Source organism: Neomonachus schauinslandi, chromosome 4, assembly GCF_002201575.2.
Source record: "Neomonachus schauinslandi chromosome 4, ASM220157v2, whole genome shotgun sequence".
In the NCBI taxonomy this organism is placed as follows: domain Eukaryota; kingdom Metazoa; phylum Chordata; class Mammalia; order Carnivora; family Phocidae; genus Neomonachus; species Neomonachus schauinslandi.
Window position 1 is genome coordinate 60,458,017 of NC_058406.1, and position 12,802 is coordinate 60,470,818.

The 12,802-nt window shown below is 36.0% G+C and overlaps 1 protein-coding gene across 1 annotated transcript in view; it reads left to right on the forward strand.

Annotated features, from left to right (window-relative positions):
• LOC110570142 (serine/threonine-protein kinase TNNI3K) overlaps positions 1-12,802 on the forward strand; it is a 302,970-nt gene that overhangs the window by 122,384 nt on the left and 167,784 nt on the right. Inside the window, exons 8-11 of the mRNA XM_021678116.1 lie at positions 362-506; positions 593-697; positions 4,244-4,338; positions 4,931-5,080. Of these exons, the coding sequence (XP_021533791.1) occupies positions 362-506; positions 593-697; positions 4,244-4,338; positions 4,931-5,080 (495 nt within the window). The remainder of the gene's footprint in view (positions 1-361; positions 507-592; positions 698-4,243; positions 4,339-4,930; positions 5,081-12,802) is intronic.

Below are 12,802 nucleotides of genomic sequence, written 5' to 3' on the forward strand. Positions count from 1 at the left end.
TTAACATCTTACAGAGGAAAAAAATCAATTTAGAAGGAGATACTTGTGGAAATAAGGCCATGAGGATCTTTTGGATGCTTATGAGTTTCCTAAACTATTCCATTGTGCAAGGTAGATTTGATTAGATGCATTCCATAGAATTTATAGACGCTAGAAGAAAGCCTGTTTAATGTGGTAATGGACAATAGAACAGAATTATAACTTTTTAAATTGGTTGCACTTAATTTCCTTTATTATTATCATTAATTGGAAATTTCCAAGAGTCTCTCAGGCACTTAGAAAAGTTCCTGACACTACACATGAGAAGGCTGAGACACAAAAGATTCCAGATAACATACTTTTCCTTTCTTATTGGTGACAGTGAATGCTCAGGACAATGAAGACCATGTCCCACTCCATTTCTGTTCTCGCTTTGGACACCATGATATAGTGAAGTACCTGCTCCAGAATGATAGTGAAGTTCAGCCGCATGTTGTTAATATCTATGGAGATACCCCTTTACACCTGTGAGTAACATGTATAGTTCCATGTGTCCTCCAGGTAAACCACATGTACCTTCTTACTATTACCAAAGTATTTTCTTTAACTCTAGGGCATGCTATAATGGCAAATTTGATGTCGCCAAGGAAATCATTCAAATATCAGGAACTGAAAGCCTGACTAAAGAAAACATCTTCAGTGAAACAGCTTTTCACAGGTAAAAGAATGTTTAGGTTCAATAGCCACTAAGGGTAGCTGATACTCTTCAGCACCTGAAGTTGTATACATAAAGCAAGAACGGATAGTGGCAGATGTTGCAATCAGAGAGCAAGAGCAGAGGGTGGGCAGAGGACAAGGAGCCCAAGCTAGATGCACAGAAGAAAAGGTAGAGGCAGATGCTTCAGCCAGTACAACAGATGGGGCCAGAGCCAGATGCTGCTTTCCTGGCAGCAGCCGCAAAGACAGGGACTGATGTTGCCAAGGCAACAGGCATATCAACATCTGTAAGCATATTGCTTCTATTCCACTTCACTCTGCAGAAAGCTGCCAAAAGGGGCAGTGCCCATAATCCTCCTCCGACAAGAATCTCATTACCAGAATTCATCAGCATCAAATGTGACACTTTTTTCCTTACCACTTAAACCTTATGTGCAAATGTACCTACCTATCTAAGACATCCATCTGTCAGCCTGTAAAAGCCTAGTCAGGGTGGCCACTGAGATACCTAAGAAGGCATTAACTCCTTTCCAGGAATACATGAGAGTCCTTTACAGTGTGCTCTAGAAAAGGAGGGAAAAGGTTGCTAAAAATTCAGAGCGATAGCTCCCTAAAATACCCAAAAGATAGAGAGATGTTTTATAAAATTTGAAACCCTCATTTTTAACAAATGAGTTACTATTTTGCTATAAAAATAAAAACATAGTACTTTGAATTTAGTAAACCTTGAATATAAGATCATTTACCTACACATTATAGATTTCTTGGCTAACTTGCAACTTCTAAAAAATGTATTTGAGACTAATATGTTATTTACATAGTGTTTGTATTGCACTAGTGACTAATAGAAATGAGAAGACTTTTTCTTTATATTGAATTAATATTAAGCTTGTGCTTCCTGATAAGGCATCAGTCTGTCCAATATTGCTTGGATGCTCAGATTTTTCTTATCAGAAAAAAAGATCAGCCAAAAAGGAGTTGAAGAAAGCTACCATTTATGGAGTAGTGAATATATGCCAGATGATTTGCATCCATCATCTCATTTATCCTTATAACCATTTTATGAAGTGGGGTTTATTATTCTCTTTTACAGATGAGAAAACTGAGGCTCAGAGAAGCTAAATAACTTGCCAAAGAGTCTTATGACTAAGCAATCATGTATTAAATACCTGCCTGATTCCAAATTCTGTGCTTTTTATATATCTTCATGTTCTTTTTTTTTTTAATTTTTTTTTTAAGATTTTATTTATTTATTTGAGACAGAGAGAATGAGAGAGACAGAGAGCACATGAGAGGGGGGAGGGTCAGAGGGAGAAGCAGACCCCCTGCTGAGCAAGGAGCCTGATATGGGACTCGATCCCGGGACTCCAGGATCATGACCTGAGCCGAAGGCAGTCGCTTAACCAACTGAACCACCCAGGCGCCCAATATCTTCATGTTCTAGTGCCAAAATATTTTGTCTGTGTTCTACATGCTCTGTAACAGAATAGATGCAAAAACTCTTTAGATCATGCTTTCAGTCAAAATGGGTCAGTGGAATTTCTCCCCAAAAGGAAAATTGGCAGAACTGATATATATGGTTACTGGTGTCCTCTTTCCCCATTAGGTCATGCTTGTTAAGGCTGACACCTCAGGCTAGTTTTCAAATCATTTTGCTACTCTGTGCACATTAATTGGAACCAACTATAATCAAAGGATGATTGTCACCTTCAGAAGAGTCTATATGACAAGTTTAGTGAAGTGAGTTAAAAGTATGTATCCAATCATTTTATTTTGTATAAGCCTGTGGCTACTAGGAATAACATATTAATATTTTTATTCTATTCATTTTAAGCACATATTTATAAAAGAAACTCTCCTTTTACATGAGTTTACTCTGGTTCTGAAATTTTTCTATGTAAAAGTCACAGTGCCTTGCACTCAATAGAAAGCATTCAATACATTTCTGTTATTGTTTTCATATGTATATATACACGTACACATATATACACACATATATACACCCATGCATATATATATTCAGAACTCATCAATTCCTGTAAATGGTTGCTTTGAAAAGAATCAATGAGGCAGTTCAGACAATGGAACATTAAGAGTGTAGTGTTATGGGTCCTACTTACAATGCAAATAATTAATGGTGATATGATCTTTTGCACTAAGTGGTAGCTTTCTACTCACTCAATTATTCAAGAATGACTTATTAAGGACTTGCCTTGTGTTGGCAGTGGTAGGAACGTTAAGATGACACCATCCCTTCCCTCCTTATAGGAACTCTGTTGTAAGGTATCAAGGTAATCAGAGATGTATCCATTATCATAACACAATATGATAAGTGCCATAAGTCTGAAATGACAAAGAAAGAGTAGAGATAGCAGTGAACTCAGCCTTTGGTCCATGAGACTTCATCGATGGAACAACAGTTCAGCTAGATGAATAATATTTCTTTAAGGAAAATAATGACATTTCATTAAAGAAAAAGAATTGGCAAGGTCATCCCAGGAAATGGAAATATTAAGACCCAATGAACCAAGTTTGGAAAGAAAAACATGCTGTTTTTCTGTACTGTTCTACAAAATCCAATACTTCACTTCTGAAATATATGACACCAATCATGTGTGAGTTTTTCCCACACCAAACAATTCTCCAATTTTCTGCAGACACCAAGTATGTGTCCTACAATTCAATTCAATTCTGATACCATCTACTTGGAGTTAATGTTAGATCCCACAGGCTAAGGGCTCAGTCCCACAGGACTGCCCCCTGCCACTTCAGATGCCAATCACAAGTCCAGGTTGTCACCTAAGTCTCTCAGGACACTTCTGGTTTCCCGCATTCAATTGTCCTGCAGAATGCCTAGGTCTTGTAGCTAAAAATGCATGAAAGTCTTGCAATATTTTTCCTCCTTTTATGAAAAAGAATATCATGGGAAATATTTAATAATAAGATACTAGAAATTTTATACAACTTCTTATCTTGAAAGCCCAGATTTGGGAATTTCAGGATTATATTGCTATATGTGCTTGTTTTTTATCACTTCCTTCTCCTCTCTCATTTCCTCCTTCTCCCTTCTTTGTCTTTTTAGTGCTCTCATATACAAACTAGCAACTGGAATAGCCTGTATGAATCAGAGCTGTACTTTTTAGGGTTGCCATAACAAAATACAACAGACTGGGTGGCTTGAACACCAGAAATTTGTTTTCTCACAGTTCTGGAGACTGGAAGTCCAAGATCTTGATGTCAGCAGATTTGGTTTCTTCTGAGGCCTCTCTCCTGGGCTTGTAAATAGCCACATTTTCCTTGTGTCTTCACATGATTGTCCCTCTGTCTGTGTCATCTGTGTACTAATCTACTATTCTTATAAGAATAGTAGTCATACTGGAATAAGGCCCATCCTAATGATTCCAGTTTAATTTAAATACCTCTTTAAATTGTACCCCTTTAAATATAGTCATATTGTGAAGTTATAAGAGGGCTTCAACATATTAATTTGTGGGGCACACAATTCAACTCATAACAGAAGTCTTTTCCTTTTGTTGTATTTTTGCAGTGCTTGTACCTATGGTAAGAGTATTGACCTGGTTAAATTCCTCCTTGATCAAAATGTCATAAGCATCAACCACCAAGGAAGGGATGGGCACACAGGTAAGACTTTGGTGAAACATCACCAGTTTTTGATGCATATCAATGCTCAAGAACATTGGTGTGCTCAGAGGGAAGGGAAAAGAGGGAGTGGTCAACCCTAATGAGGAGGGATGTTTTATCAATGACATCATTTAGAATTGATGGTGTATGGTGACAATAAAAAGCAGACTGACTTTTGGTCAGTTTCATTGTTGTGGTAAATTACCTATAGTTGACGCATATTATGGCCCATACCAGGTACAGACTGATAACACTGCCCTGTCCTTGGTTTGCTGCTCAAGAAAAACACTTGTTTGGGGTCTTCGTTCTTGTACAAAGATGCCAACATTTGTTCTTGGTAATTTCAGTGCATGTAGAAATACTGAAAATTGAGCTAAACATAAGGCAATCTATCTAGAAGTTCAACTAGAATAGGATACATCTTTTGTTTAAAGTATGTTGTGTTTGCTCAATAATAGAATTAATTCTTTATCAAAGAAATCTATCTTTGCTTTGTATCTCTGGCAACAATGCTATGATATGATGATAACTGTCTCGAAAATTGGGGTTCAGTTTTCCTCTTTTCTCCTTTCATACTTTCATTCTATTATAGGATTGCACTCTGCTTGCTACCATGGTCACATTCGCCTAGTTCAATTCTTACTGGATAATGGAGCTGATATGAATCTGGTAGCTTGTGATCCCAGCAGGTCTAGTGGTGAAAAAGATGAGCAGACATGTTTGATGTGGGCTTATGAAAAAGGTATATTTTTCATCATTGCCTCTCTATAGTGATGCATTGAACTGTGTGCATAGATTATGTCAATGCATCAATAATTCTTTTACTTGTATGACTTGTACACCCCCATTTCCTCTGTAGATTATATTTGAGTCTTTGGGAACTTGATCAAAGAGTCCAATAGACCATCACTAGGGAAGGCAACTCCGGGGCTGCAGATGACCTAAACGCATTCTTGATACTGGCACTTTGAAAAGAGAATGAGCTATAACAGTCCTAGGTATTAGAGAAACAAAATTGTAATATGTAATAATAGTTACTTTCTTAGAGTAGACATAGAGCTAGACTTTATCTCTTATATAAGGGAATTTTTACGTGGATTCAAATTATTTTAATGAAATAAATACAAAGAAAGGAAAATATCTGTTACATCTAACCTTGCTAACAATGCCTGAACTAGAAAAAGTAAGGGAACCAATGATTAGTGCATATGTGTAAACTTACTTGAGCTCAAAGTGATGAAACTTTGTGCTTTGATATGAGAACACCTGGGTTTAAATCAAGCTGTGTTCTTTGATCTTTGATCATCTATCCTTACTGAATTTCAGTTTCTTCTGAAAGAATGAGAATAATCACAACTCCTACTTACAAAATTGTAAAGATTAAATGAGATAATATATGCACATTGATTACAACACTGGCTGGCACATAGTAAGTACTAATAATTGGTAGTTCAGTACTGATAACAGTGGTAATAGTAGTAGTTCAGAAATAAAGATGATCAATAATGAGCTCTACATTTTAAAGGAGAGGAAACTAGGAATAATCAAAGGTGAAATAGAACCTTCATCATTGTTTTAAGATATAGTGTACCTCACCAGTGAGCTCTACATATACGCATAAGCTCCTATGGAGTTTAAATTTTCAGGTGAAATGGAATAGTATACATTGTCATTGAAATCAGAGGGTTACAACTAAATACTGTAAAATATATCAAACTCTGCTGCCTGTCTTTTGCTCTCTTATTAGGATGTTTAAAGTACATAAAGAAGTGTTCTGTTTAAATGCTAGAATCTTAGATGTCCATGCTAAAAAAGTGTGGAAGATTTCTTAGGCTACCAATTTGATCTAAAAGGTTTTCTGCCTGAAGTGGGACATGAAATTCTATCAATTAAAAAAGAGATGGAATTTGATAGCTAGAAATGGGGAGTTGTAAACACATAGAGAGAAAGAAAAATATAGATCTGAAGACTGTTAGTGAATAAATGATTATAGGACTTACTTTAGTAGAGACACATGAACAGACATGGTAAAGTAAGGAATGAGTTAGATGTAGCCCTATTATGTTTTATGCTTTTCTTTGAGTATTGTGTAAATACACATGTGCTTGCACACACGTTTGCACATTATAGCTCGATGAATTGTCACAAACTGAACTCACATCCAACATCCAGTTCAGATGAAGAAATTGAATATGGCCAGCACCCGAAAGCCCCACTTACATTCTCTTCCAGTCATACCCCAGAGAGGGTACCACTGCCTTCTTGGAGTACAAATTAGCTTTGCCTCTCTCTGTACTTTATACAAGTGGAATGTTATGGTCTATACATTTTTGAGTCTGGCTTCTTTTGACCAACAATTTGTGAGATTCACTCATATTATTTCAGGTAGTTGTATATTGTTCATTCTTGTGTAGTATAATGTTTTGTTATTATATCACTATTCATTCTACTGTTTAGGGGCATTTGGATAATTTTCACCTGGGGGCTATTAAGAATACTTTTGCTATTAACATTAACGTACATGACTTTTGATGAATATCTGGATGCATTTCTGTTAGGTATAAGGACCTTCCAATCTGTATAAAATAAATTCCAGGTAGTCCTGTATTTGAGTATCAGTCGAAGAATCTTACATATTCTGAAGCCTCAGGAGGGCTTACTAAGTTCTACTTACTCATCAAATTGCATTTATTCAAGTGATTCTCAGATAGTGTCTCTCAAGAAACTTGAGTCTCAGAGAAGATTGTTTACAAAGCATTAGTCTTCCGGAAGACAGCTCAGATATAGCTGCTCTTCACAGGGGTTGGCTTTGTTTGTTTTTAGTTGACTGAGAGTGATAGTTTAAAACTGGCTTTAGTTTTATTTTTGTGGAATTCCACACTTTAAGAAACAATGAATCATTGTGTAAGTTCCTAAGATTTCCTATCAAATGACAACAACAAAAATCTTTTAGCTCAGGGGATTTACCCACTGGTCTCTGCAACATCTGCCATACTTGTCACCCTTATTTGTTCAACTAATGTGCTAGGCATCAGTGTTGTATTTCATTATTACTATGAATTTTAACAAATTGAATGTTAGTACTCAAGAGACAGATGGATGCTTTGCATATGTTCTAGAGCAGAACAAGTCAAAACCAATAAAATGAAATTGTTGCTATTTTCTCTTGCTAGAAAAATGTTGCATTGTTTTCCTGTGTTCAGGGGAGATTGAAATGGCCTCGTTAAAATATTGTCAACAGTGCACTGTCCCTGTTTTCTTTGAATAAAGAAATGCTTTCCTTTCTCCCTCAGAGAGGGAATCCCCAAATTAACTGATGTGGCATACTAAGCATTTTCCTGAGCAACTTGGAGATGGAGTTGAGGAAACACTTCATTTGAAGTTCCTTCTTTATAGGATAGAGATGTTGTAGAAATGGTCCCATCATGGTTTACCCCATACCTTGTTCTCTCCTTGGAGAGATAAACCAGAAGGAAGCTTCATAGCCAGGGTCTGTCTGTTTAAAAAGGACTACTTTTGGATGTCCCAAATTTAAATAGCTCATCCTAGTCTACCAGCTTTCTTGCTTGCTTGCTTGCTTGCTTGCTTGCTTGTTTGCTTGCTTTTTTTGTTTACCCTCTTAATAGAAAACTGGGAGTTTTTCTCAATAGCACCCGTCTCTGTTCTTCTAAGACAAATTTTTCACCTGACACAAAGTTTTTAGCTTACCCTCTGCTATTCTGATATAGCACATTCAGTTCAGGGGTGCTTTAGAGTTTTGTAAGAGTTATCAACTTCCTTTTGGAAACTCAGAAAAGAGTTTACTCACCATGGCTCCCTGCAGGATCAGATATGAAGAACAGTTTCCATTTACATAGCCCTTTTAACCTAAAGATATCAAAATCAATCTTGGAAATAATTTTCCTTGTGACCTTGATACTACACAGAAACCTACAGGTTAAGTTTCAATATTTCCCTGCAAGACTACTCAGAGCTCTAATTTTACAGTATTTAGAGTGTTTCCCCTCCTCTAGTTGGCTACCCCCCGCCCTCCCCGCTGCCTTGTTTTCTACTATTCCATCTGAGAGTAGTGATAGCTGTCTCACTCACTTGGATTTGTTCTGCCCTTTCCCTGGCGTATGAAGGACTTGTATGAATCAATTTAAATTGGCCAGAAGAAATAGCCAGCAGCCTGCTTATGTTCAAATCCTCTGCCCTAATCACCAGTATGGAAAACCCACTGAAAAGACCTACATATAATCTTACGTCCATTGCATTAAAGATGAAACTGCCGAATTGAAAAGATCTCAGCCAATTAGAATTGAACACATAGCTCAATAGTGTGTCTGGCAGTTAGATTTGAAAAGGCTGCCTTTCACAAAGAAAAGCACTTCTTTATGTCAGGCTGTTTAGGGTCAGAAAATAACCCAAACTAGAAACAGAACTAAAAACTTCTTATTTGCTTCAGTACTGACACCAGTTAAAGTAATTTACAGAGGCTCCTATACTGATATCTAATTATGCAGAATACAATATTTGTATACATCAGAACGACTGTAATTCACAGTGACAGGGAGCTGCAGTTGGAGAATTAGTGAGTAAGTGAGCAAAAACAATAAAAATCAAGGCTCCTGTACCATGATATATACTTTGTTCATTCCTTTTGACAAGTGTAGTATGGTGTGAATTATTTATAGTAAACGTACTATAGTGTATTCTCTAAAAGTAATAAAGTCTTACAGTTGTGAGTTTCTGCAGTTTTCAACCAGTAAAAAATAACTAAAAGATAAGAGTGGGGGAGGAGTTGAAGGAAGAAGAGGTGGATTCGTTAAATTTTTTGATAAATCTTCATGAATGGATTGTAAATTCCCAAACTTCTTCTATATTGAATTCTTACCTATTGGGAGTTTAGTTACTTAGTTTAGTGAATCTTAGTTTAGTGTGCTAGAGTGAATTAGATCTGGGGTAGAAGAAGGAATAAATGAAAGATTTAGATGGTATTTCAAAATCCATGTGCAATTTTGTGTGTACTGGTTACATTCTACATGTTTAGTTTCTCTTTTAAAAAATAAATAGAATGGCATGAACTCTCATTAGAATGATCAGAACTTTCATTTTTATAGGGGAGTAACACATTTACACACAGTAAAATATTTTTGAAACTTAATAACTATGTAAAAAGCCACACACACTGAATTCTACTCCTAAAACCAATATTGCATTGTATGTTAACTAACTAGAATTTAAATAAAAATTTGAAACTAAAAAAAACAAAAGCCACATACATTAAAATGGATAGTAGAAGAGAACTTACATTCATTACATGCCTATTACACATGCATATATATGTATATATAATTAAATAATCAAGCTAACCCTTTAAATCGGTATTACCTTTCTATTACAGATTAAAAGTTTGAGACTTCAATCTGCCAAGTCACACTTGCCCAAACCACACAGCTCTTAAGTGGAGAGCTGGTACCAAACAGAGTTCTGTCTTATTGCAGAGTTTGCGCTCTTATCGCCTCACTTGAGAATCAGATCTTAGTTCAGTTTCCATCCTTATTATATACTGACTTTTGGCAAGTTATTTAACCTCTCTAAGCCTTAATCTTCAGATTTAAAATGAGTAAATTAATAACCACTTTATAGAATTCTGCTGAAGGTTTGGGATAAGATCTAAATGTCTGGAACATAACAGATTCTCAGTAAAAATAATGGTATCCATTATTATTAGCTGCATGGCAAAGTTTCAGTCAAGCTTCACATAAGTCCCAAATTTTAGTCTTTCCTAATTTACATGTTTTAGTGTAGAATAAGAAATGTGACATATTGACATATTAGAATGATGGGCATCCTCTATAAACTCTCTAATGAAGAATTTATATCCCTGCCAAACACCACCAGACAAACCTGGAATATATAAAACCATGTGTTGTTATGGGGGTGCCTGGGCTCAGTCAGTTAAGCATCCAACTCTTGGTTTTGGCTCAGGTTCTGATCTCATGGGCCATGAGATCAAGCCTTATGTCAGGCTCCACGCTCATTGGGAGCTCCTTTGCCCCTTCCCCTGCTCGTTCTCTCTCTCTCTCTCTCAAATAAATAATCTTTAAAACAAAACAAAAAATGTGTCATTTTGTTGTATTTATATTTCTTATTTATGAAACAAGTAATACCATTTATTTTAAAACCTCCAGACTGAAGCAAGATTAAGGAGGTTTTGAAAATCACTAATCAAAATATTTCAAAAGTAATTTAAAACCATTTTCTAATTTGTATAGTAGCATGCAAATATGTAAAACAATATTTTTAAACTTAGCACAAATTTGCAAGCCTCTTTACTATAGCAGCATTGTCCCCCTCAGTCATGGACAAGTGTCGGAATTTGTGACCATGTTCTCAAATCACCACACCACCTGACATGCTGGATCTTTTTATTTGGATATCTGAGGAGTATGTAAAACTCAACAAGACCAAAACTGAATTTAATATCTTTTTTGTCCTCATCAGTTTCTCCTACCATATCTCTTATTCATTCAATCATTTAATGGCATTACCATCCACTTAGTCACTGAAGTCAGAGATCTGGATTGATGCTTGGTGACTTTTTCTCCCTCAATCTCTCTTTCCCCATATCCATTCAATCAAAAGTTCTCATGATTTTACCTCACAGGTACATTTAATCCATCCTTTTTTTTTTTTTCATTTTTACTGTCACTGTTTCAGTTCATAACCTTATCTTTCTCCTGATCCATTTTAATAGCTTCATAACTACTCTTTCTTTCTTTTTTTTTTTTGTCTTTAGCTTCTTTGATTCCATTTTCTAGCTGTGGTTTTGAAGAAGTATTCAAGGTATAAATAGGAATTCATAGCATTCCCCAGCTTAACATCTTTCACTGGTATACAATTACCTATTTAAAAAGTTCCAGTGTGTCATCATGGCATACCCTGTGCCCATGCCCTGTGCCCTTCCTACCTCTCAGACCTCATATCCAGTCATTCCTGTCATGTGAATGACCCCACATGCTGCAATCATCATTACATCCACTACATCACTAACATTCAGTGGGGGTTCACTCGGTACCAGGCATATTCTAAATACTTCATATGCATTAACTTATCATATGTGCACAATTACCCTGTGAGACAGTATCTATCCACATGATAGTAATACAAAGATACTCATTCTTCCCCATGTATATCATGTTATTCCATGTTTCCAAGCCTTGCCTCATACAGTCCTCTCTATCTCTACACCTCCCATTCTCCCTAACCCACTCCACTCTCAATTTCTGATTGCTACTTAGCTTTCAAAACTCAGTTTACAGATCCTCTCTTCCTGAAAGTCTTCCCTGATGTTCCAGGCTAGCATACATGTCCTTTCTTATGTTTTATTACACCATATGTGCATCTCTATCTCTGTATTTACCACTGCATATTGAAACACTCTGCCCCTTACCAGATTATAAACTTTTTGAGAACAAACATTTGAGCTATTATTTTTTTGTCTTCCAAAAAGCTAATTCAGTGACTGATTCCTAGTAGGTGTTCAATATGTGTTTGTTGAAGTGAATTAAAGAATGAGCAGATATCTCAGTCATAACGTTCAATTTCATGTCTCACTAAATGGCATCTAGTTTGTCACAATATAGTAGATGTTCTCAAGAATACCACTCACTACTATTCTGTTGTCTCTGTAGATATTTCTTTAAATATTGTGGGTTTCTAATTAACAGCACAGTTCTAATACTTAAATTTTAATAGGCAGATGATTTTAAAGAATGCTCTAAATAAAACTCCTCTTTCTATGCATTGGAACTATGAAATATTTCCCTCTGGCTCTTATGCCTTCTTTTTGCTTAATCAACTCATATTTGGGTCGGCTTTAGCTCAAGCGGTTACTTCGTGCATTGTCTTTGGACTTACAATCAACTCATATTCATCTTTCAAGTTCAGCTTAAAAGACAGTTCCTTAAAGATCTCTTTCCTGACCCTTCTAGCCTACTGTAAAATAGCAACTGTTATGCTCGCTCACAGCATCCCCCACCTTTTCCTTCCTAGAACTTGGCTAAATAAAATTTGAGCATTTGTATCATTATTTTTTTCTTTTATTCTAGAAAGCATTCATTACAAGATTAAGGAAATTTGTATTTCAATATTATATCTCTCATACCTGGTTCCAGTCATTCATTCCAAAAAATTTATTACAAACCTAATATGTGATAGACACTGTGCTAGGAACTGAGGTAAAACAGTGAGTTAGACCCTGTTCTATGGAAGTTTGTATTTCTAGCAGAAGAAATAGGTCATGAGCAAGAAAACAAATAGAAACTATCAGAAAATAAGTCCTATGAATAAAATAAAAAGGAAACACAACACTGAGTAAAAAGTTAAAGGATACTATTTAAAATCAAGAAGTCATGGAGGGCTTCCCTGGGAAGATGTTTCTTGAGCTAGCCAAGAAACAGTTAGCCAAGATGGGTGC